We start from the raw sequence: 27,286 nt of genomic DNA, 5'->3' as shown, positions 1-27,286 counted from the left end.
TTCACACACGCAGCAGGTTAGATCACACTTTCAAAAAGGCATTCCAGCAGGAAAGAAACCCATTAAAAATGAAGTAACAGTCAACATGGTAGCTTCTTGTGCGTGTTCCTCTACTCTCCAAGGAACTTCCTAAAATAACAGCTCTCTCACTTGCGTGGGATATTTTTTTTCTAAACCCACAGTGCTAGCAGAAGCTGAAAATCGTTCCTGTTCAGTTGCAACGCATCATGTATAGAAAAAAATACACATTTCAAGAATTTCCTTGAGATATAAATGTGCTTAAAAGGCCTTTATTAGATTTGATACATCAACCACAAATTTCCGTATTTAGAAGTGAAGACAGGAACTTCAGGGCTTCCTGTTTCGTATTTCAGAAGGGCGTCAGACATTCCCTTTCCACTACCTAACAATCATTCACATCAAAATACGACGACATTCAACCACAACACAACTACGTTCTCAGTTGTGCATTGGCTACACAGCTTTTGCACTTTCAGAAAGATAAAACTCAAAACTACCCGACAGTAGTAGTAGTTTGCTGGGACACTTGCATCAGCTATTTGAATAAGACAACGACCACGTCTGCCTAACAAGGCAGGACTGACCCGTGGATTTGGATCAGGAAAGTTTCAGAATTTCAATTCCAGCATATTTCAATACCCGATATGAGCCTTGTTCAAGTCGTCTGAAATTCAAGAGATTTTTGTGTCACTAAATTCAGGACACGTCAACAATCAGCACTACCCTGTGCAGCCACTATTCAAGCTCCCTTTTGCTTAATGAAATAATTGTGAAAGGAACCTGAAAGTGTGCTTACTTTCAATCTGTAAAGACACAGACCAACTTTGTAATGACCTAGATCGACACACAAAGAGCTGGTGCAGGGTCCTGTGATGAAACCATCTATTAACATGTCAAGCTGCAGTATGAGCTCTAGAATACAGGATGTATTTTTGTTCTATTACCTCCATCAAGCTTGCTCTTTACTGTTATGCAGGGCTCGAGTAAGTAGCTTTCTAAGATCTGCAGTGTTTAAGGTCAGAAGAAGAAAACTGCAGGTTCCAAACCATGTATGAAAATGTGCAACAGGATTCCAAGTCGTCTATCACAGGGCACACACACCACAAGAAAGCAGTCATCAACGAGACCGATTGAGTCCCTGACACGAAAGAAACACCATGTGCCTACATAAGTGAAAACAAGGAATGATCTAAGCATGACGATTTTTCGAGAATGGCTTTTGTTGCACATCTTGGCCCTGTGGAGCAGGGGCAGTTCAGCTGGGTTCCAGCTGGGTTCTTAATTACTTAACTGAAACCCGCACTTTAACCAGCTAACGACATTCTGCACCTCGAACGCGATTTAAAATTCTTGCTCTCTCATACGTTTTCTCTACCACCCCACAACGAATAGTAATCACCGATGTACAGAAACAATTCCGCATAGTACCGTGTTAAACAGTCAAAAAACAAAAAAGGCGCAATAGCCTTATTTAAGAAAGCCCTCAGCTGGAATGAAAACCAGACGAGACTTCTGTATCAGGACTGGAAAAAAAAAATAAGGAAAACATGTAAATGTACTTCTTAGAATGTAATGCATCTGCAATGCATCTTTAAATTTCTAAAGCATTTGCCCTTTTAGGGGGGATTCTGACAGAGGCGTTCAGTCATCATCCCACAGATGACAGCTGGGCTTACATCAACAGAAATGTAGAAAGACTGACTGGGTGAAAAATGCTTTAGACATTATTCTTTTCTTTTGACACATTCTGAGGTGTGTGCTAAATTGTACTATGGCCCTCCACTGTCATTTGCCCTTATTTTGGGCACTGCTCATCGTAAGAAACTCATTCACCTCAAACAAAGAAACCTGTGGAGACAGGCCCCCACGCTGCAATGCTGGGGAAGTACCCATGTTTCCTATGTGCGCTCTCGGTTATGTCACACTGACACCACAATCACTAAAAACAGATAGAAGAATCAGGACACAAGTTCAGCTACACACGTGTGTCATGGTTAAGAAAGTCTGTGTGGTCCTGTAACTTACAAATAACACAAAAAACAAAGTCATGTGGAGATGCATCACAATGTTGGCAGCTGCTGCTCCAAGCACACCATACAAGTGTCACAGTCTTCTAAACTCGGCGTTTCCACAGACCTGCTTTGGTTTTCATTGAGTAACCATTTGAGGATTCACTAAGCAAAAAAAAAATCTAAAACCAATCACCTTTCCAGCACTCCTACTATAACTTATGCCAATATCTATTGTGAGGGTTGTCTCAGGTTTAGCAACCAGAGCAGTCTCTTCACTAGGCAGTCCAGTTCTCAAAGGGCCCTCCACGAATTAACTATGAAGTTCACCCTCCTCAAAGGTGTGTTACTGTTGCTCAAGTTAGTAAAGTGAAAAAAGACACCACTACCGGGTCTTACACAGAGTTACACGTCAGTTTTAACACGAGAGCTGTACCTAAGTGTGGGTTAAATAGTATTTTCCTATTTTGGATATAATTATTTATAAATCACACGGATGTATTTATAAAATAGAATGTAATGACTTATAACATGCACATAAACAATAATGCAGTTAATATGTCACACTATAGTTTCCAGGGAGTCTGTTTTAACATTTAACAGTAGAATGCAGCACATATTTTAAACTACACTTGCCAACCATCTTTCAGACAATTGATTCAGAGGCACACAATGAGTATTTTTTCTTTGAATTCCTGTAGTTTTAGCGAATAATTCACACTTGCATTACCAGCACAAAGGATATCCCGACAAATCAAAAACACAGTACAAAGATATTTGAAGTGCATTAAATGCAGCACCTGGACACAAAAATGGGAAGAGAACTGCATGAGTCATTCAGCCAGAAAGGCTGGTCTTGATTGTTGCTCCTTTTTGAGGACTTTTTAATTGGTTAACAAGATTAAGAAAATTGAAATATTGCTTTTTGTCACACAAAATGAAAAAGGGACATGAAAAAGTCTAACTAGGAGCTATAAGCAATATGTTCCAATGTTTTGCTTCAACCTAAACCGCATGGGTCTGTGATCACAATTCATAGTTGTATTAGCAGTAGAAAAGAAGGCATTGCAACATTATTTCTTTTTTTTATATATACATTTGAATTTATTTTTTATGTAGTGTTTAAAACAGCAACAACATCAATTGATACATCGTATCCATGCAAGTGAATGGTTCTTTTTTTCTTGATGATTAAATCTTGGTATCAGATCAGGTTCTATCAATATGAACCACAGAACCAGCCTTTACTGGTGCATGCCAGAACAACATTAAAAAATAAACATTGACATTTCTCTATTGCCATTGGAGTGGGCATTGAATAACCAGTCCAGTGCTGCATGAATGAGACTAGGATTTAGAAGTGATACTGTAGTTTCATCAGAGCTAAAAGCACTACGTTACGTCACGGAAACAAAAAACGTAAAACCTAAGACATTTAAAAACTTAAAATAATCAACTTCATAGTATTTTATTAAACCAGGTTAATTTAAATAAAATGGTTCTTTTTATGCCTCTATGAACATTTATGCAATGTTTTAATTTTAGACAAGATTATCCACTCATTCAGTTCTCTAAATTATTTACATTAAAGCTCTCTGCAGATATTCAGTACCGTTCATGATTTATACTCTCATGAAGCTCTGCAATGTCAGAAGCTGGACATTGAGTAGCATATAGTCTACTTTTCTTAAATTACTTTTGTAACATTACGTTTCATTAAAAATGAGACTGTGACCTTCGTGGCTTACCTTTAACAGAGATATTACCAATTACAGAGCTGCAAACTTCTCCATTTGTGAGGCTAAATTTCAGTAACTGACACCCCAGACAAGGAGGGTTAGGTGAAATTCAAGATGCTTTCTAGCTGCTGATGGAAACAGCCCTGTTAAAGCCTCTCAGAAGGCATCCAGTCACAATTCATCAACATCAATGAATAATGAAAATTCACTATCTGCATTAGCAAGGCAAAAACGTACTCTGCCACAACAAAAGCAAAAGGAAAAATATTTCTACCACTTGAAAAAAACAAAGCTTTTGGTTAGCCTGCAACAAATACTACTTCCTTAAAAACTCTTCCCAAAATTCTGAAAACAAAAGGCAATTTTATCTTTAAAATTGAGCTAACTATAATTATAGCTGTTCACAACATACATTCGAATCTCATCATTTCTGAGAGCCAAATTAAATCACTGGAAGCTCATAATCCATCAAGCAGAAACATTGTAAGTTAAAGTAATGTTTTACCGTACCTATAAAATAACCTGACACCTCAAAAATCTTACATTTTGAAGCTAAGACACACGAACTGCTAGAGGAACAGTCAATTTTCCCCACATACCAGTCAAAGCATTCTCACGAATTACTTAAAAACACAATGCACACCATTCAAGCTAAACATCCAAGCAGTTTTTCTAAACCCTGATGTTAATTATTCTGGCAGTAAATATCTTCATAGCTGTATTTATCCACTTTAAAAAGCACACTACACAGTATCATGCCTCAGAACCAAAATATTAAAAACATTACCTGTTATTCACACATCTATAAATATAATGCCAAAGCCATAGCATTGTGCACCCCCATCTTTAAAAGGTATGCCATAAATAAGCATATTCAGTCGTGTACGCTGTGCAGTAACTTCAACAGAGAAGTCAAACAAACGTTAAAATAAGAACATGAAACCATATCCCCCCCCATCAGATACACAGTATAAAAAATAGCACTGGTCAGAAATTCACTCAAGGCAAGTTAAAACGCCAATAATGGTTCCTTGTCTCACTTACGATGAATTCACCCTTTGCTGCATGTCTTCTTATATCCTAAGCTCTCCTAAGGTAAGCCTGCTTCTTCCCCGACAAAGATCACGAGTTACTGGAGTACGATTTCTCCGTCTCACAAAGCACAACTGACATAGTTCTAATTTAGTCTTCGCCATGTTCAGAAGAACCTGCTGCTTCAATAGACACCACATTGTGCTCTAGGTCACTGAGCTGATTTGTTTGGGTTTTTTTTAAGCAGCTCAATAAAATGCAACAATCAAAGGAGTGCAATTCATTCATTTACAAAATAATAATCCTGCTTTTTACGAATCGATATTCCAAGAGAAGGTTTATTTCTCGACTGTGCAACATTGATTTTCTCAGCATTCATTCTGAAGGAATCTGCTGGGTTGACTTTGACAACACCTTTGAGGTTTTTCCAATACTTGTGTCAGGTGCCCTCACAGCCTTCTTTGTTCAGGAGTAAAAAAGGCTCAGTGTAGGACATTATTCCCTTGAGCCCCAGACTGTATCTGGTTGCTCATCTCTGGACCGATTCCAGAGCAGCAATATATTTTCTATGACTTGAGCGAAATTGTACACAATAACCTAAATGAGGCCATGCTAGTGCATTATACAATTTCAACACAACATCCCCCGATTTAAATTCTAAATATGCAAGTGTTTTGCTTGAAACCGCCTTTCTCACAGAACGTAAATAACAGCAACAATAATGGCCGCTGGCCTGCCGTGTCTGCAGCGTGAACTGCCAGTTCTAGCGGACATGAAACAAGACTGCGTGAGACCTCACCAGAGTGGTTCTGTTCTCTGGCCACCGCGGTGCCAGCTGCTGGGCAGCGCGAAAGGTCAAAGCAGCATGGACGTGGCATTATGAAAGGAGACTGGCGTTTCACATGACTCGAACTCTTGCTTTTGTTACTGGTGCCCTGGACCCAGAACTGTGACCTCCCGCCTTTGAGCATTCATTTTAATTCCAGAAGTACGGCAGAACACGCAGCATCCAGTCACATCTAACATGAGCTCAGTTCTTAGGTTTTCAGGTTACAAGGAAAAATGTAAATTCCCAACTTGGCTACAGCTCTTAACTCACTTCATCATTCACTCCCAGCAAACAGAAAACAATGCTATCTGGAAACTACCGAATATAAACCTCAAGGTTGTCATCTAGTTCACAGACCTAAAATGAGTGTTTGGATTAGCATCAACTAAGTAATTAAAGAAATAGTTTCACAATATTGTTTTACATCGTATTATTGTTGAAAGCTGATTATCCTTTCATCCTCCTGTGAAAAGTACAGCAATTTTACCATCATCTGTGCCAAGACCGATTTCTGCAATAAAAAAAAATCACAATTTCCTCCAGCAGCCTCTTCCCCAAACTCCTCCACTAAAAAGGGTGAAGCTTACAAATGTCAAGCAAGACATTAACGTGCTAAAAAATAAATCAGGTAGAAGAAACCTTTCCCATCTTTGCAATTATTTGTACTCTGCACTTTTTCAGTACCAACAAGTGATAAACTGACACAGAATTAAAATAAACTTTAAAAAAGAAATAAAATATATGCAGGTGATGTACTGCACACAACCACCACAACTAAGAGAGAATGATAAGTAACAAGAAAAGAAGCAGACGGTAGAGCTTATAGAGTTGGATTGTTACGTTTCTCTGCAGTCATCTGCTGACATTAAAAATACAAGAGCTCCAACGTGCATTAGACTATTTAATAGGTTCCAGCCACATAAAAGGGGTGCGTTTTTTTGGAGACTGAATGGGGTCAGGCACCATCTAAGATAAATTACTGATAAATTAAGGAATGCAGATCTGTATTAATCTAACAATTCAAATGTAATAATAAATATTCTAAATAAACTGCGGTTTAGGTTTTGTCCCAAAAATGTATGCTTCTTATTTCCAATTGCATTGTATCATTATGAGGTTTCTCTGTACTGTAAGTCTGATCATCTTCAGATAATCAATCCAGGTTACCAGCAGCAAGAATAAGAAAACTAGGTTTTCACAGAGCTATCACCTGAGCAGTGTAAAAGGTGTTTGGCTGGAGAACCAATTTCACCATTTAAAGAAGGATGTTGAGGTGTTAGGACACTAAGTGCCCAGAGCAGAACATTGCAACACATTACCGAGTCACACATTTCTTTACTCTCAGGTCTTTCTGTTCACCAGAACCCAACTTCATTCATTTCAACCTGGCAACAAAGGTGCAGTGTATATACACGTGAAAAGGCACCTCTATGGGCAGGACTCTGGTACACGGTGTGCCCACATATTATGTGCATTCCGCTGCCCAAAGAGCACACACACCATTTAAACAGCGTGGCTCAAAAGGTAGGGCTGATCGGGTTCCTTATGCTTTTAAGCAGCTTAAAAATACTATGTAAACGGGAGTCAGAATTGTGTTTGTGTTGTGACCACATTAGCAGTACAGGGCTATTGTGCCTGCTACAGGGGGGGAACGTCACCCTCTTGGAGCTTTATCTAGGTGGGGTCTGAGAAAGTGGAATTCTCTGCTGTCGCTGTGTACAGTGATCGAGTCCCAGCAGGATCAGAGCTGTTGCTCGTTTAAGACAAATTAGTGTTTTTATAGACACGTTCTATAAGTACAGTATATAGAAAAGAACTGGATGTCAACATAACCTTTAACAAGAAAATGATATGCAAAGTAAACAAAATCAGTAGACTAACATTTAATACTCTATCTTTAGCATTTGACTGTTTTACCACTAGAAAGACATCTGTGTTGATGAGGAATGTAAGAGGACGACTACTGCATCATCGTGCCAACGCATGTACTGTATTAGTTCAATCTAACCCGTCGTTCTCAAGATCACGCAGGGCCATTAATCCCCTACTGTAAATTAATATTAATCGGATCTCCGATACCAGAGTGTGTGGCTCCTCTTCCAAAAACAAGTACTGCACCGCAAAGTGCTTCCCGAAAGGGATGAGCTCAACATCATGAATATATATATGCTTGCTGCCGAAATCAATTCCTTCACTGCCTGCACCATTCTTGTCTCAGAAGTTTCTTATTCCATAAATTCCCCATAATTCCTTAACACCAGGTATTTTAAGATATTTTAACTGCCCCCAGACAGCGAATTCAGTTAGCAGTGGGAGTCCCATCCTCTCCACATCAGGAATAAGGAGGTTTTTATATCTACCCAGAAAACCTAAACCTGACTGTCACAAGAGTGTCTGGGAAGAACTCCTGGAAAGGCATCAATAAGGCTATAGTACTGTACATCCAAAGTATTCAGTTCTAAGTGGCACAACTGTGATCATAAATTAAACCAGCTTAGAGGTTGTATACATACAAATCGAATCCTTTTTTAATTAAAGGGTCTTGAATGAAAGTGAAAAAAGGAGAAGCTTTGGTTTTCTTTGGGCAAACTAGGGTTCTATACTGTACTTTATACTGCTTAGCATAAAGATCTGGGACTATGTTGGATAAGAACAAATTCATAATAATGAATTTAAGTATACTTCAAGTTTTCTGTAATAATTGACAGCCTATGTTTTTCTTAATGAAATACTACTTAACGCACAAGCTTATAGCGGCCTAACTCATTCTGAACTGGATTCCAAAATACTAAGTGCTATTTCAGTGAAATTATAGTATTAAATTATATTTCAACATTTATTGAATTGTATTGAAGCTGTATAAGCTTCTTTTGAAGCATTACTGTTTATGTTTTGGGATATCCTGACTTTTGCATTTGCTACAATAACATAAAGAGGAAATTTAGGAAACCGTGTTAAGTCACCTGCAAAAAAAGTAACAGCAGCCGAGCCTTTAACCCCCTCAAGTACTGTTGAATGCGACCGTGGGCACCAACACAGCAGAATTCATTCATACAGGTTCTCAATAAAACTTAAGACTGGTCCTTGCCCTTTTCACTATGGTTTTGAAGTCTTTTTGTGATGTCATTGCTGTTGCTGTCATTACACGTTGTAGTTAACAACCGTGTTATAACTGTGTATAACAGCTGCAGTTATAACAGTAACTACAGTACATTGTAAAAATGTTTTTATGGAAGTTAAGGGACAGATTTTTACATTCAATAACACATGCTCTAAGGATTAATATGTTACAGTATTATTCTAAAACTATTCTATACTGCGTAGAATATATTGTAGCAGCATTATCAAGGTGGCTTTTAATTTGCCCTCATATTCACTTTAGAAAAAATATAAATGAGGGGAAAATCTTGGGAAATAGCAGCTGTGGGACAGCTTGTTAACTCGTCTTGTTGAATGCCTCAGCAGAGAGACAGCTCACAAGTGACCTCTCTTGGAAGAACGGCTGCAAATTTGCATTAATCTACAGCAGAACATCTTATCACTATGTCCTCTATACTGGGCTCAGAAGGATTGACTGGGAATTCTCGGATTAAAGACAAGATGAAAGCCTTTTCTTTGGGATATTCCATTAAGTACAGTTCAACATGACACGACAATTTACTGACTCCAAGTACATCACAAAAGCTTCCTGCGTTTGTTTAGCATTTTTACTTTTTAACAGGAAAAAACAAATAAAAATGTCATCACTTATTCACATAAAATATTAAGTTCTTGCAAGCAGATACACAGCACCATGTAAACTCCAACACAAAATGAATACAGAGTAATACTGCCTTGACAATAAGGTACTCATTAACCATTCTCAAACAGCATGCTGTAGGCATTCAGGGATTGTTTCAGGGATAACTTCCACTTGTGCCCCCTGGTTTGTTCAGTGTTCATTCGCAGGTGAAACTATGTTAAAGTGCAGGAGGCACTTATTCATCCAAACTGTTGTGGGAGTGTGGAACGAGCTACCAGCCATGTTGAAGTTAGTGTTCTGTTGTTTCTTTTAAAGAAATGGCTGGAAGAGATTCCTGGATCAATAAACTTCAAACTATTAAATGGGCCACATGAGCTGAATGACCTCCTCTCTTTGTAACCTTTCTTACATTCATATGTGCTATATCAGCATAATGTTTTTAGATTTATTTTATTTAAAGGGGAACCATAGTCCCAATTTCTCAGACCAGTTATTAGGTCTCAGTAACAAAATCCGTTGATGGCATAGAAAAAATTAACAAGTTTCAAATTAAGCACAAAATCGCGAAAGCGCAGCAAGTCGCCGTGTTGTCGCAAGAGCGAGAGATCCCACGAATTGCGATGTGAAGCGGCCCTTTCTGCTCACTAGTCACCATGATGACTGACGTATGAGTAAATAAGCACAGGCTGTGCAGCAGATATTTCACCGAGGAAATGTTCCCATATGATCTGTATGCAGAATGAACAAGCAAGTAGTATGTGTCAATAAAACCGGCTCAAAGTTGAAAACAATATTTCTATTGGACTAAAAGAGGTGTATACGCAAGCCTGCTTGTTTACAGTGTCATACAGTCGCAGCGCCCCACCGCAAGTTTTGTCGTCTCGTTCTGAATCGCAGAGCACGGCGCTACCCAGACCTGGAAATTCCGTCCACTTTGTGATGTAAATTTGGAGGTTTTACACATCACTGTGCACATTCTTCTTTCATTGTGGTTTGAAATGCACTCACCAGTACTGATTCTTTCTAACCCTTAAGTATGAAAAAAGCGTTCCAGTTCCCCTTCAAAGTACAGGAAGGGGCAGTAGAGCCGTGTAGTACCTAGCATTGCTCCCTCAGCATTCATGGATGCTGGTCTCAGTCCTGGCCACCGTGTGCCTTCTGAGTGGAGTCTGCATGTCTCCCATCGATGGGTGCTCCTGTTTCCACCCACCTTCCAGAAACATGCTGGCTGGGTTAACCGATGTCTCTAACGTGTCCCCGAGTGCTTCAATGGTTGTGTGCAGCCTTTGCACCCAGAGCACAACTCCACTGTGCAGCCACATTATCCATCCACATGGGGCTCTGGGGCAGCCCAAGTCTTAACCGGGAACACACTGCTTTCTAACGACATCTGGGTGGACAGATTTCTTTACCGAGGTATTTTTCTCGTTCTTGTTTCTTTTTGGAAACATCAAACAAAACGGAGACTTGTTAAGTCTGTTAACAGAAAAACTGAGTCATCCTGTGTGGTGTTACTAGTTTGACTCTGCAGAGACACGTGGGAATGCTCTCTTTTCTGCTTCTGGCAGTCTGTCTGCATTACAATGAGAGGATTTTTTTTCCCCTGTAAGACTGCTGCACACTTTTGGGGGTGTATTTCTCATCTTGCAACATGCAGCACAGCTAGAAAGTAAAGCACCTACCATCTTGAAAACATGATAAAACAGTTTAATACGTACATTGTATTTCTACATATTTATTTTTAATGGTATGCAATACAAGTAATACTACAGGTTTAAAAAAATATGGAAAGTGGCTTCAATTTCAGAATAATTCTTTTAGTTTTACATTACTTTTCCCAACAGGTCCCAACAGACCTTTAGCTACCAAACAAATATTGTGAATTATTATATTTTGGTGTTGCCTAAGCAACACTGTTCGTTAAAAGAACACTCTACAGGGTCTATTCACTTTACCTCTTAACTGTCATTTACCCATTTCAAAAAAAGCTACAGAACAAAATGTTGTCTTTAATGCTTGAGCCAAAATATTGCTGAGAATGTGTGAAATTCACAGACAATAAAGCAGCCCTCTCACAGTCATTGAGTGAATGCATGTAAACTGCATACAAGCTTTGTTTTGATTAATGTCCTGAATTAACAGATTTGAAGAACAGAAATATTTAACAGCTGAGTGGTGCATGATCTTCATCCTCACTAGATGAACACCTTCACTTAGAGACGTGTGTACTATAAACTAAATGCAATATAGCTTGCACAGAAAGATTGTGTACCTTTACTTTCCTTTGGGATCTACACTAGTAAGGATACAATACAATGAATCCTTGATTAGAAACTGCAAGCAAGAAAACAAACATTACAGCATGTTTTGCTCTTACCAGAGCCATGAATAAATTCAAGTTATTCCTTAAAAATGTCTACTGCAGAGACCTGCTGTCAAGTGAAAATGGCACAGGATGGCTTATGACTCGCTGAAAAAATAATTTTGGGTTCTCATAAGTACCAAAACACTAAAACACTTTATATAACTAAACATTATTTTAATTGAACCCTATTAACATGAAAACTGAAAAAACAGATAGTCATGTGAAAAAGAAAGTACACCCTCTTTCAATTCAAAGGTTTTACAGATCAGGGCATGAATAACAATCATCTGGTCCTCACCAACTTCTATAGACAAATCTAGCCTCAGATAACAGACAACACAACAGATTTCGCTATGTCCTTACTTATTCAACAAAAAGTAAGCCAAAATGCAGAAACCATGTGGGAAAAATTAAGTACACCCTTACTGCTTCCATGGGAATTAAGAAGATAATTAGCAGCCAGGTGCTGCTAATCAAAAGCACTTGAATAGTTGATCATAAGGAAGTGTGACCACCTCTACAAAAGCAGAACTTCCGGCAGTTTGGTGGTCTGGAGCATTCAGGTGTGTTAACACCATGCCAAGGAGAAAAGACATCAGCAATGAACTCAGAGAAGCAATTGTTGCTGCTCATCAATCTGGGAAGGGGTATGAAGCCATTTCCAAACAATTTAAAATCAATCATTCTTCAGTGAGAAGGCTTACAAATAGAGAACATTCAAGACAGTTGCCAATCTTCCCAGGAGTGGGCGTCCCAGCAAATTCACCCCAAGGTCAGACTGTATAAGGCTCAAAGAAATCGCAAAGAACCCAGGAGCTACATCTAGGGATCCACAGGCCTCAGTTAACATGTTAAATGTTGAAGTTCATGACAGTGCGATCAGAAAAAGACTGAACAAGTATGGCTTTCATGGAAGGGTAGCCCTTCTCTCCAAAAAGAACATGCCAGCATGGCTTAGCTTTGCAAAGGTGAATCTGAACAAACCACAAGATTTCTGGAACAATGTCCTTTGGACAGACGAGACCAAAGTGGAGATGTTCGGTCATTATGCACAACGAAAGGTTCGGCTAAAACCAAACACAGCGTATCACCACAAACACCTCATACCAACCGTCAAGCACAGTGGTGGTGGGGTGATGATTTGGGCTTGTTTTGCAGCCACAGGACCTGGGCACCTTGCAGTCATTGAGTTGACCATGAACTTCTCTTTATACCAAAGTATTCTCGACACAAATGTGAGGCCATCTGTCCGACTGCTAAAGCTAGGCCGAAATTGGGTCACCCCACAGGACAATCCCAAGCACACCAGCAAATCTACAACTGAATCAATGAAATGAAGCAATGTTGTAAAGAAGAGTGGGCCAAAATTCCTCCAAAACGATGTGAGAGACTGATAAAACTCATACAGAAAACAAGTACTAAGTTATTGCTGCTAAATGTGGTTCTACAAGCTATGAATCATGGGGTGTATGTAGTTTTTTCACACATGGCTTCTGCATGTTGGCTTATTTTTTGTTAAATAAATAATGACAGAGGGGAATCCGTCATGTGTTGTTTGTCACCTGAGGTTAGAATTAGCTAATTTTAGGACCTGATAAGGACCAGATCATTTTTTGTAATGTCCCGATATATAAAACCATAGAGTTGAAAGAGGGTGTACCTTCTTTTTCACATGACTGTATATCAAGCTCTTAGAAAGAAAGGCCATTTTAAAGGTTAGAAGAACTGAACAGACACTGTCAACACTATCCCCAGCACACGGTAAATGCAAACGGGGACTAGTGGAATTATCCTCTAGGGACCTTTAAAGAGCACTGGGAATGAAAGAAGCCTATAACACATCCTCTTCACAGTCAGAAAATGCTTTCTTTACCCTATCAAGTTCGGGATGATGGCTAGTTTCAGTTGAACCCTATTGTGTTTCAGGCAGTATCATCATGGCTAAAGCAATGTCCAAGAAACGTCTAATACTTGTCTAAAAATAGATCAGTCTAGACTTATACCGAAGTGCTATTTATACGTGACATCACACACTGTGCAGTGTATATTGATTTGCTTTTCCCTTGCGAAATACAATGTTGCTCTTTTTAACTCTGGTTTCCATCACAGTTTAATAATCAAACCTGTTCAGACCTAAACAATTTAAAAATATACTACATTTTATAATTCGTTTTTAATCATATCCATTATTGGGGAAAAAAATAGCTCGCATGACGGGTATAATCTATTTCCATTTTAAACTATTTTAAAATGATGTTTTGAAACATGAGCAAAACCTCACTCAGAATGCCGTGTACACTTTGTATCGTCAATTCAAAAAAATAAATGGCTGCTCTGCAATCCATCCACATAACAGTGGCCAGGCGCTACATATTCCCAGGCTTAAAGAAATGCCCTATGCAGACATGCTGAAATAATCGTTTTAGAATTGATCAGAATTCAGGACAACAGGACCAGGTATTGCTCAAAAGTGAGCAAATATCTCAACAGTATTGACTAAGGCAACCCAATGGACATCTGCAGCAACAGTGAAACACACAAGATTTGATCTTTTTTGTTTACTTTATGTATTTTTATACATTTATGAGTCACCATGGGCAGTGGTAAGTAAAAAATGAATTTTAAAATGTTAAATCCATGAATACAAAGCATGTCTTTATACCGAGGTTTGTAGGAGTATGGAACAGAACAAGCTGTCCAGTCACGATATTGAAACTAAACTCTGGCTACTTTTAATAAACAGTCCCTGGATCAATCACCAACTACAAAATAACCTAGCTAAATGGTCTGAATGGCATTCCCTCATTTTTTTCTTTGACCTCACCCTAAATGTTCTTATTTCAATTAATCCCAATACAATGTTACAAAGCTTTTCCAAACCTAGAAGGGGATTGTTTAAAGATAACAACTGATTTCTAAAAACAAGGAACAACCTAACTGTTGTTGAAAATGGTAATTCTTCTACTCGGTCAAGGAAAAATGATCAAATGGCAGCTACTGACCTGTTCAGGTTCTGTTGAATTTAATCACTCTTAGATACTGTATAGTTTAACCATAATATTCTCCCACAGAGTTAAGAACAGCAGTTCTTGTTCTCTGTATTTCCAGTGTTTGGAACAAATAACCAATTGCTCTGTGGTTATTAAATTAGGAATTCGGAAAGAAATACTTGTTTTCTCGATTTACCTTCTTTATTGATCACTAGTTTACATGTTTTCTTCCATCGATAGAAAAGGGTGAATTAGAGTGACCTATGCGATTTGCTACATAGCTTCTACAGGGCCAGGGCTGGAGATCCCCGCTGGGGAATATGCTCTACTCTTTATTTCACTCATAAGGCGACTGTGTGTGTATTGATGTTTTCACCCAGTCTCCACACTCACAGTCTAGGTTTTGCAGGTCAGCGTCAATCATGCGTGTATCGACGTGTAGCAAGTGTCATTTGTAATTAACTCAAGGGTGGACAATTATGGCCCTGGGAGGTTACAGGACACTTACGTTTTCTCACTCATCATTGTTACCATCTAGTTTACTCTAATTGACTGGATTATTTAAAGCCAATTTATAAAACTTTGCTGCACTCTAGCTAAGACTGACCACTGCTCAAGTCATACAAAAGCTGAGACAACTCCTCCACAAATTTAACATCCAAAGCAGTTATCCATCTATCTATTTTCTAACTAATCTACCCGTATGTCTTTGGACTGTGGAAGGCAACCTGCTTGAACACAGGGAGAACATACAAACTCCACACAGACAGCACCCTCAAGAACATAACCAGGGCCCCAGCATCGTGAGGCAACTTACCACTGCGCCACAACGCTGCCCTAACCCAGTTATTTAAAAAAAAATAATCACAAGTTATTTTTAATTCTAGACCTGCACAGTTTGGAATCACCAGTTGTTACAGGCCTGCTCACAGAGACAACCCCTTTACCCACACAGAGGTTGGGACTCCTCTGACCCGCTACCCCTTGACCTCAGATTCAGAGGACACAGCGACGCACAAGAGCATCGGGGGAAGAGGCACATCCCTCAGTAGCTCAAATCATTTCACTGGGCAGAGAGAGCTCTAGCCAACCCATCCCTCCCCTAACTCCAGGGGGCACTGAGCCAGCTGCACTCTGGCACTGGGAATCTCGCTCATAGTGGCTCAGAGCAAACATCTCTTCAGCCGAGCCATTCAGGAGTCCCCAAACCTGACATTTTTTTAATGAAGAACTGAAGTTTACGGTTATTACTTTTTCATTTACTGAAACAACTCAATTTAATTGAATCGAAATTTCATCAATTAATTTAGTCCCCCCCCCCACCACGGCTTTTGTAGGAAGCTCCAACCTAAAGTCTAATTTATGTAAATACATGTTTCTCTACATCTTCGCTCATTCCAAAGTAAAACTAGGATTCACACTTTCTCATAAAAGAAAAGTAACCAGGCTTATCAGATATGGAATTTATTTCCATTAGCTCACGCCATAGAATTCAAAGGAATTTTGGGGTTAACATAGAGTCAACAGATTAATTCAAAATTTTCTAATGTTTTTATACACAACTGGAAGTATATATTCCAGATATATAAGAAAATAGTGATATTCTTAAAGTACTGCTACAAAGAAAAGTGTTTCTCAACTGTTAGCAATGGAATCTCTAATAACTTAAGTCATACATGTAAATTATACAATGGAAAAGCAATACCATCAAAGCTCAGCTTCGTTATTTCATTAAAAGTTGCTTATCTTACAAATACATTTGTAATGCTGTTCCAGCTTCTCCACTGTAACAGTTTACAGCTTTTAATCCTCTCTAATCTTCGTGGAAACTCAGAATACATCGCTTATTTTAAGTCTTTTCTTTGTTTTAGTTCAAGTAATCAGAAAAGAATATTTACCAAAATACAATTTCTGTTCATTATGGCACTGTGAAATGTACTTTTTCCTGCTACCTACAGTATTGTTAAAACCAAAATACTGCTGCACAGTACAGCAACATGAATGATTTCTACCTTTATATGCTATAAAGTATGTTCACTCAGATACGGGGCTGATGAAAATACTTTTATATTCTATTCTTGTAAATGCTCCTTTAAAATGCACACCGAACCATTCTCTGCAAAATTATATCCTAGTTTTATACGTAAGAAAATTCTTCACCGTTTATAGTCATAAGAGCCTCAGCAGACAATAAGCTAATTATTTCTACAATCACTTATCGTGGTAAATGCAGAAAAACAACCACTGCCTATGACAGATCCCAGATCCACACTGGTGTCTTGACTTCCTGAAAGACTCCTGGGAAAGAATACCCTCTTCACTGGCAGTGGCACACTAATTAGAGGAAACCAAATGAAGAGGTTTAAGAAGTTACAAGTTACAAGAAGTTACTCTGTGAGTAATGTGCAAATACAGAATCAAATCATTTCAAACAAACAAATTGTATTTGTAGCTTATTCTAGTACAAATAAATTTTGCTTTGGTTTAAATGTAAAAAATTGGAACAAAGATCACAGACAGGTAAGGATTTATCTCTTATAGTGCATCATATGACAGGGTCACTACTGCGCAAGAGGTCTTCATGTTTGATAGATCTTATGTTTTCATCATTCTACATGGTTTCCAAATTAATTTAGACCATCATGTTCTGTAAATATAAAAATAGGACTATGGAAAAGTCATACTAGTTCTGTAATGTAGCACAATTTGTATTAAATGCAACTACCGAATTTCTCAGTACAGTCATTTTTCTTGATTTTTAGATACAGTATATTCAGCTGCCTATATCAGCTTGCTATATATATATAGCCAGCAGTTATATCACCCTGCAACTCAACTGGCAGCCCACTGAAGCTCAGCAGGTGTGAGCCTGGTCAGTACCTGGAGGGTAGACTCCTGGGAAAAACTAAGGTTGCTGCTGGGAGAGGTGTTAGTGAGGCCAGTAGGGGGCGCTCACCCTGTGGTCTGTGTGGGTCCTAATGCCCCAGTATAGTGACGGAGATGCTATACTGTAAAAATGTGCCGTCCTTCAAATGAAACGTAAAACCGAAGTCCTAAATCCCAGGGTGTCTCTCAAAGAGTAGGGGTGTTACCCCTGGTGCCCTGGCCAAATCTCCCCCTCTGCCTTCCCCAATGATGGCTTACTAATAACCCCCATGTATTAATTGGCTTCATTACTCTGTTCTCCTCTACACTGACAGCTGGTGTGTGGTGAGCGAACTGGTGCACGTGGGCTGCCATCACATCATGGAGGGGAGTCCCCAGTACCTGTAAAGCGCTTTGAGGGGAGTGTTCCCACAAGTGCTATATAAGTGTAAGGAATTATTACTGATTGTTCACATCACCTAAGTCAGAAGGCTACAGAAAGAGTTCATAAACCGCAAGAGTAAAAAAAAAAAGTTATTTTTAATCAAAGTTACATTTGGGAACTTTAATTAAAAATCACTGATAAAATGCATAAACATTACTGGCAAGAACAATCTATGAAAACTATCAAAAACAAAAACTACAATGTGTCAAATATTTTAGTTTATTAGTGCAGATTGTTTCTGCATATTACTGTACATGCAATTTCAACCAAAACACTAGAATAAGGCTACCCTATATGACCTCCTGTGTTCCATTTCTTGAAAGCCTTATAATGACAGCATTAAGTGCAAAACTCCATGTTACAGCCCCTCCCACAGGCCCTGCTCAGGTGAAGCCAGCCCTCTACTCACTGTTCCCAGGACAAAATCTCTGACTTTTGGTGACCATGCCCTGTGTTGCTCCATCAGTGTTGTAGAATGACCTTCTTCAGACTCTACGAGAGACAACTTCATTAACTCTCTTCAGACCTAAACTTAAAACTTGCCCGTTTACCAAGGGCTATGTTTGATTGACTACATCTGTAAAAACTTCCACCATACTTTTTTTTTTCTTTATTCACGATGTACAGTGTCCTTGGGGCTGGAGAGGCACTTTATTAATAAAAGTGATTATTTGTAGTAGTACTACAGTTCTCACCAGTACATTCTTCTTTATTCATGTTCTGGTGTTATTGTTACAGCAAAACAAAAGACTAGAACCAAACTTTCTCTAATAATCCTGCTTAGAATCTTCTACACACCTAGAATGTGGCAAACCTATGAAGCAGTAGACACACGCTATTTAAAGTGAAAGCACATTTAATTTTGAATGACTTCAGCTGTAATACCTAGACAGAGCAGTGACATCCAACACAGCCAGCATGACACTAGACATTTGTTTTCAAATGCATCCGCAACATGTCAGCTCAGTTCTGTTGCTACTGAAAGCACCCTTCCATTAATCAAAAGCTCTCAAAATAACAGCCCTGAGCAAGCAAGGCTCCCTCCATTGCACTGTGTCCACCTCTGGAATGTCAATCACATATTTACTGTAAAGAAAACAGAGAAAAGGGATCCTGATTGTTTCAAACTGCTGTTAACAAGAAGAATGTGTATGTACCAGAAAGCGTTAAAAGTGGCTTCAGTGTTGATTTTAGCTTAAAACTTAAAGGCAACCTTTTTTTTTCTTCAACATCTAAGCTATAGAAACATGTATATTGAGTTTGTTTTTTCACGAGAGAAACCACATGTAGAAGTACTCATACTTGACAAATTTTACTCTGCAAATCTTTTTTATAGCCTGTGGTCATGTGATGGAGCTTGAGTTGAAGTGAACCAACATCGACCTGAATGTACTTCTTTCCTATATCATATTCAGTGCTAAAATTAAGTGTAAAAACTTAATTTTATAGCTAAAAATATACTCTGTAATTCCAATTAATATTTTTTTCCTCTTTCCTATTTTTAAATATTTTTTATTCAGCCAAACTACATACCAGAAGATGGTGCTCTGAAAAACAATAATTTACACTATGTATAATGGTGCACTTCACAAGCAACAGCTCAAACTAATGAGAAGAATAAAGGAACCTAGCCGATGGGATTGGTTTCCCATTAATTCTTAAAAGTTGCACAAAAGATGCCATTGCAATTTACTTATTTTCAATAACAGTCATCAAATTGAGAAATAATTTTACGATCTTGAAATGTGAAACTAAGCAGAGGGGCGTTTTGAAATGCTATGCAGTTGTCAGCATACAGAATGCAGTATTCGGTGTGCCAGAGATCCAGAGAATGGGTATTAATAAAGTAAAGCCAATACATGAGGTGTGAGTGTCAGACATTACATTACAGCCCCACCGCTGTTCCAGGATGTACCCAAACAAGTGCTGTTACTATTGACTTTACCTAGCAAAGGCAATCTGGCAATTCTAAATTTATTATGGCTCTCTGACTTAACCGAGACCATTTGCTGTTTTTAACACTGATGGCGCTCTGATATTCATACATTTGTCTGCATCTTTCTAACAAACGCCTGCATGGCCAAGTAAAACCAAACATTTTACTGAACAACATCACCCACACTCAGACGCTTCAACTCACAGGATGAGTTTCTGTACATATGATAAGAGCTATAAATAACTCATCGTATAAAGCCAAAATACTTAGGGAAGCCGGGTCTCCTTTTATTATAGATCTGGAAAAAAGTCTAAAGTTATATACAAATTTGGCTCAACAGTAACGGGAGGGACTGTGAAGCTGCAGTGGGTTAATGAAGTAACCATGCACAGATCCAGTACCTGATGGTGTGCAGAATCACCTATTGCAGTTATTAGAACAAAATGAACTTAGCATCAGAACTGACAACCGAAGTGTGACAGCTCTCTGATGGAATATACAGTTTTACTGGATTCCAGTATATCAGTACATTTGGAACCCTTACTGGGATATTCCAGCTCCAAAGTAGGGGTTTTGCTGGAGTTAATGCAGGAATATGGTTGCACTGACAGACAGACAAGCCTCAGAACTGGAATCAAGGTAATTCCAAACCATGTTTTGAAATCTTAACTATAGCACAACTTTTTGTCAGTCACTGCTGCAGACCACAACAAGCATGCTCTCCATGTTGAAAACATTGCAAATATCCTTTTCAAAACCTCATTTCAAGTTTGGCTTGCCTCCTGTACTTTTGTCTTTGGAGTGCATTTTGTCTTACAATTGTAGTTACTTTTTTTTGCAAAGTTACAGGAGAGACGATGCTTTGCAAGGTGTTTAGAGTATATGCAACTGAGCTGATAGATGCAAAATAAATTACCCGTTTCCTGAAGAATGAATCTTGCAAAAATAACAGCTATTCCCCTGCAGTCAAGAGACTAGACAGTGAATTCTCTCTTCTTCAACCTTCTTCCTGAAAGACAGCCCGCCAACTGTCAAGTGCATCTTCCTCACCCATGCAATCAAGGTTAACACGCTATCACTCTGTGTAGTTATTTCCATTTACTCACTCTAAATTGGTAAACAAGATCCATGAAAACAAACCACACTTTAAGCACATCTTACAAAACAAAAATGGAGTACTGACTAAATAAGCTGACATTTCTAGGATCCATAACATTTTCTTATCGTCATAATCCATGACTTTTACAATTGCTATAAATATGGAATTAGGCACTTATTTTGCATAAGACTGGAACACCAAGTGCTGTGCTTGTTGAGAGAGGAGAATAACTCACAAGAAGCAACTACTATGATGGAGGAGTGCAAACTAAAAGGGCATTTTAAAATGCAGCCAAGATTGTCCTTGATCTCCTGCATCAGCCCTTCTTGAAAGACAATGGCATGTCATGATGAACTCATCCCAGAAGGCCAGGCATGCAAAGTGGCTGAAAACCTTCCTCTGCAGTACTAGGCATAACTGTAACCTTGCAGTCCCTGATTCTGCAAGGGGCGGAATCGGGGCAGAGTGGTGACTCTGTGGCTAAGGATCTGTGCCTATGGCTGGAAGGTTGCCGGTTCAAATCCCTCATCCTACTCCGTTGAGCTCCTGAGCAAGGCCCTTAACCCCAACTGCTCCAGGGGCGCCGTACAATGGCAGACCCTGCGCTCTGACCCCAAGCCCTCTCCCTGTCTGTGTGTCTCATGGAGAACAAACTGGGGTATGCGAAAAGATAATTCCTAATGCAAGAGATTGTAAAGGGTTAATAAAGTGATGATGTTATGTTATGATTCTTTTAGGAGACTCTCCCGAAAAGGTGATATAACAAGAACCAATATCAAACAGGAACGGAGTTAGCTGCCTGAAAGAGTTACAAGGATACTGAATGAATGCAAACCAGCCTAGCAGAAGATGGCTGGAATTCCTATTAAATTCTGATGGCCAGCTGCAGGAAAGGAGGACTACCGTGGACCAAAAAAGGCAGAGGGCCCAACTGGCCTGCTTCCCTTTACAGCTTCTCATGTTCCAGTGAGCCTATAAATGGCTACCTTGGTCAAAAAGCCACCAAATATAACATAGAGGGGAAGTAATAAACAGTATTACTGCAGTTTAGAGCACAATACTATTGCTTAAAACAGATGAAGAAAGATGCAATGGCTAACATGGTGAGCTCCACTGGAGCAAGGAAGTGGGTATTAAACACAGCAGTGGTTGATCAAGATCATCCCTGGTTAGGGTGAGGTAAAGCTATGAAGTGATTTTTTGGTTGCATAAGAAACGTCCTGTAAGATTAGGGTGTCGACATGAACTACACATACTTTTAGGACAAAGATAATAACAATTCCTTACACTTATACAGTGCTTTTCTGGACACCCCACTCAAAGAGCTTTACAGGTAATGGGGGTCCCCTCCAGCACTACCAGTTTGCAGCCTCTCCTGGAAGAACAGCAGCCATAGTGCACCAGCTCTCAGTGGGGAGGAGAGCACAGTGATGAGGCCAGTTCATAGAGGGGGATTATTAGGAGGCCATGATTGGTAAAAGCCAGCTGGAAATTTTGCCAGGACGCTGGGGAAACACCCCTACTCTTTTCGAGAAACGCCCTGGGATTTTTAATGACCACAGAGTCAGGACCTCGGTTTTACGTCACATCTGAAGGACAGCGCCTGTTTACAGTATAGTGTCCCTGTCACTATACTGGGGCATTAGGACCCACAAAGACCACAGGGTGAGCGCCCCCTGCTGGCCCCACTAACACCTCTTCCAGCAGCATCCTTAGTTTCTCCCAGGAGGTCTCCCATCAAGGTACTGACCAGGCTCACATCTGCTGAGCTTCAGTAGGTTGTCAGTTTTGAGTTGCAGGATGATATGGGTGCCGGCTGCAAAGAAGGTTTTGGACGGCATCCGGTGAGCATCACTGCTCTCCTTGATATGCTACAAGCTCCATTTTTCCAGAGCAACTATTAAGTATATGACGGCACTAGGGCGTTTTAAGAGAAATTGCATCTACTAACATGTCAACTAACTTTGGCAAACCTTATGTCCTTTGGAAGAAAAACAACTAAGTTAATCATACAAAAAGCAAAACACGAGAAAAAGAATGTCCTCTATGCTGCATTTATTAATGACCTGTTTTTGGGTGTTCTCCAGTCATTTCACAGATATTCAAGCCAAATACCTTTTTCTCCCAAGGTGCCCAATGCACATTCCGGTAAACACCAGGAAAAAGGTGTGCATACACACACTGGAGCAAACATTTTGCTTCAATACACTGAACAAGTAGAGACTTTGTGGAAACCTTAGTGATCCCCACTGGCAATAGCAAGGCTGTGGTTGCTATTAAGCCAGCTGCTTTCGGATGTGGAAGAAATGATTAATGGGAGAAACGATTAGATCTTACAAGTAGCTCCACAAGTTCCAGCTTCGGCAGGGCTCTTAACCTGCTCTAGAAGAGGGAAACCACATAATCCCCCCAATTTATATATAAAATCAAACTGAAACAAGTCCAGATAAGATCACAGTGTTATCAGAGAATAGGAATGTTACACACAACTACAGGAGTAGTATCATCCTATTGACAGTATCTAAGGACTTCATGCAGAGTACAACTGACTTACAGGTATGTATTTTAGTGAGCTATATAGTTTTTCTTTCAGGAGCTTTTTACCTATTAAAAATAGCAGATAAAGTATGTTAAATAGAAACCATTTTTAACTCCACACTGTTGATATCTTGCTGAATCTGTGTGAAGGCCAAGGAATTATACAGGAAAAAGGATCAATTTAAACATACAAACCAGACTCGTATTAATTCAGTTTCAGACCGGAGGCATTTAGGTTAGTAAGGTAAAGCCAAGGAAGGACGTTTTTTGGCTACCAGTAAAGTCTGTGCACTGCAACACCAGGACAAGGGCTGACATTTTTCCAAAGAATTCTATGCCACAAACAACATTAAAATTTCTTGAAGTTGTGCATTTCCAGGATCATGTTAATGCTTGTTTTATATAAACCTACTGGAAAATACTGATTTAACTAATGCTGGCCATTTTATAAAAGTACAATACCTGAACGTGGGGATTTTTGCATCCTGGCTGTTGTGTGGCTTCCATGCACCCCTGAGCAAGACACATTAGTAAGGGTGCGAATCTGTGCTCCAGAACCTTTTCATTAACAAGGCCTCATCCTCGTGTCTGAGCACGTCTAAATATTTTCATTCCCCTATCGCTTGTGTATATGGCACTAAAGTAAATTCATTTTTAAACGTGGCACTAGATCTAAACGATATCACACCTTGCAGTTGACAACACTTCCTTTGCAGTAGTTCAGTGAGAGGGAACAGCAGCCTTTACTCGTGTGTAACTTGACAGAGCCGAAGCTCACTGCTGTTAACAGGTGGTTAGTGCCCGCACGTGAAAACCTGAAAGCATTTTTTTTCTCGCCTTCCAATCGTGAGTCTCATGGTTTGCAGCTCTCAAAACCCACACGACTGTAAATTCACTTTTCACTTTTGAACCACTTTCTTTCTCTCCTTACCTACAACTTCTCGTTCATTTTAATATGCGATCAAGGTATATACCCATCTGTATGCACACATACATATCCATCACCAAAACCTAAGGAACCAGATAAACCGTTCTGTGGCACTATACAGAGCTGCAGGCGTTGTGGGTGTTCACCAAAATTGGCTCAGGATTAACTGCACAGCAAATGAAAACTACAAGAGCGTTTAATTTAGTCCTAATGATTCGAGTTACTTTTTTTAAAGCACAATCTCTCTCTCTCTCTCTGCTCAATTAACCAGCTCACGACATTTCCTGCTCGGAATGGACCAGACCCTTGCAGAGCGAGCATACTGTGTTAAGGCAAGAAACTCTCGTCCTGGCGATGAAGTTTTCTTTAGTCTGAGGTAACTGCACTGTAAATGGACAGTACAACAGGAAAGCGTCGCTCTGCAGGTGTCTCAGTGTTGCGTCTGAAGACAGGCCGATTCTTCAAACTCCAATGTTTCACACAGTAAAAAGGCCCTGTTCTACCGAGGTGAAAGGATTTGTATCGGCTGTCTGCGATACGGCGCTGATTCAGCAGCAAGGCTTAGAAAGTTTTGATGGAGAGCTTGTTTGCATCCGGCGCTGCAGCGCTACTCCCTGCAGTTTGAAGCGCACATCAAACCGCTGGCTGTCAACAAGTTGTACCATCAAACTTCACAGCTAAGCGCGGCTCGGATCTCTCCCGAGAGCCCTCTCGTTAACACACAACCGACTTCTTTTCAACCCCCCCCGTTTGTTGTGGTGGTGGTTGTTCAAATCATCTTACTTTTTCAATAAATCCCCCCAACTTACTGGTTCGTAGGCGGCGCGGTCAGCGGGAAGGCGACCTCCTCTTCCTCGTACTCCGCGCCGTCCAGCATGTCGTTTTCGTCCACCGTCCCCAGACCCCCGCAGACGGGGGGCGGCGGAGGAGGGGGCGGCAGAGGGGGGAAGGCGGCGGCGGGCCCGTCCGGACCCCCCGACGTCGGCGACATCCGGATGCCCTGCGCCTCGGGGGTGGGGGGACACGCCGCCCCGGCCCCCGCGGACGAGCTGCCCCCAGACGGCGAGGGCTGCCCGGCACCGGTGCCACTCCCAGCGCCGGCCACCGGGCACAGGACGACCTCCGAGGGGCCGTCGGGCGGGCGGTGGTGGAGGAGGGCCGGGGCTGCTCCTGGGGCCGACTCACTCACCCGCAATCTCGGCTGGGCAAAGAAAGCAAAGTGGGCCTCCGGGCCTCCGGCGGCAGAAACCCCGGTCCCGGCCGAAACCGAACCTGCCTCTTCGCTTCCGACCTCCGCCGCCATCATGATTTTCTTATAGATTTTTTTTTTCTTCGGGTCCTTCGTTTGTTGTTTCTCGTTGTGTGTGTGTGTATATATATATAAAAAATGAGCATGCAAAAGAGAAGAGAGAAAGGAAGGAAGGGAGGGAGAGGGGGAATAAAAGGGGTGGAAAAGGGATCCTTCCCCCCAGTCTGTCTTGGGACTCTTGGTTTTTTGTCTCTCTCTCTTGCTCTCTGAACAAACAAAAAAAAAACAAAACAACAAAAAGCTCAGCTCCCAAACTTTCAACTTGGAAGAACTACACCACCTCGCTGGTGCTCCGCCGCCACAGTCCTGCTGAATGCACACGCTCGACAAACCTCCCCCCCACCCACCAAAACAAAAACAAAACAACCGCGGACGGCTGGGCTCCAAAACGAGTTTTTAAGTCTCCATCCTCGTCGCCGGGCTGGGGAAAAGTTGAAGAAAGTGTGGCACCGAGCGAGCAGGGTGCGAGGCAGAGACACGGCGTCTCCCCCTCTCCGGGGCAGCAGGTCCACTTGTCGGGAGCGTGTGGCTTATTGTCAGTCTCTGCCTCCCAGGCTTCTGTCTTTCTTTCTTTTTTTTTGTCTCTCTCCCTCTCCCTTCTTCTGCTTTGCTTGTTTCAGCGGCGATTTCCAGCCTGCAGTTGTGAACACCACACTCCCTCCCTCTCTCTCTCTCTCTCTCGCCCCCTGGCCGTTGCAATGCCCGTTTCCTCCGCTCGCTTCTGTTTTAGATTGGCCCCTCGCCGTAGCCCGGCCGGATGTGAAAAAATTGTTAGATTGTTTCTTGCGCAAGTTGGTGTTTTTTTTTTTCGTTTCGCTGCCGAGAGCTGTGGGTTGTTGTTTTTTTTTCCCTCCCCTGCGCTGCCGAGAGAGCTATAGCTCTTACCTCTCTCTCCCGTACTGGAAGCGTGTTGACGCTCAGGCTCAGACCCGGCCAAGCGAGCGCCGAGCGGCTCGACCGCGCCTTCGATTCGCCCGGCTTCTGAGAAAATCACTGCCTGAGAAGTGTGGCAATGGAGTGGATTTCTCTTATTTAAAAAAAAAACAAACAACAACAACAACTAACTTTTTTTTTTACCATTATACAGAAAAACAACAACGTAAACTGGGGCAGATGAGGAACGTTTAACTTATTTTTTTCCCTGTACAGTAACATTTTGGACAACCCCCTTCAATCTCTGTGGACAACCTACTACTACTGCCAGAATAAAATAACTGAATCTTTTCAACGCTGAACAGACTAGGAGAGGTGTTCAAAATCCCCCGAAGCACTGACAGAGAGATAAACCTGACTTCTTCAGGCCTGAAAGTGAAAAATAAACCAGCAGGCACAAGTGGGATCTATGGATGAGTGCATTTAAAGCTTAGAACAGGAGGCTCTTCTCTACACAGAGGATTGCAGGAGTATGGAACAGTACGTGTTGTTGAAGCTAGAGTCCT

The 27,286-nt window shown here is 40.6% G+C and overlaps 1 protein-coding gene across 1 annotated transcript in view; it reads right to left on the bottom strand.

Moving 5' to 3' along the window:
* The window catches only part of LOC148673799 (ras GTPase-activating protein 1-like), a 49,973-nt gene extending 23,203 nt beyond the window's left edge, over positions 1-26,770 (bottom strand). Inside the window, exon 1 of the mRNA XM_088630645.1 lies at positions 25,348-26,770. Within this exon, the coding sequence (XP_088486771.1) occupies positions 25,348-25,844 (497 nt within the window). The 5' untranslated portion in view covers positions 25,845-26,770. The remainder of the gene's footprint in view (positions 1-25,347) is intronic.
* Positions 26,771-27,286: the final 516 nt, after the last annotated feature.

Source organism: Lepisosteus platostomus, chromosome 4 (genome assembly GCF_059453375.1).
Source record: "Lepisosteus platostomus isolate fLepPlt1 chromosome 4, fLepPlt1.hap1, whole genome shotgun sequence".
Classification (NCBI taxonomy): Eukaryota; Metazoa; Chordata; class Actinopteri; order Semionotiformes; family Lepisosteidae; genus Lepisosteus; species Lepisosteus platostomus.
This window is presented reverse-complemented; position numbering and strand designations above follow the sequence as displayed.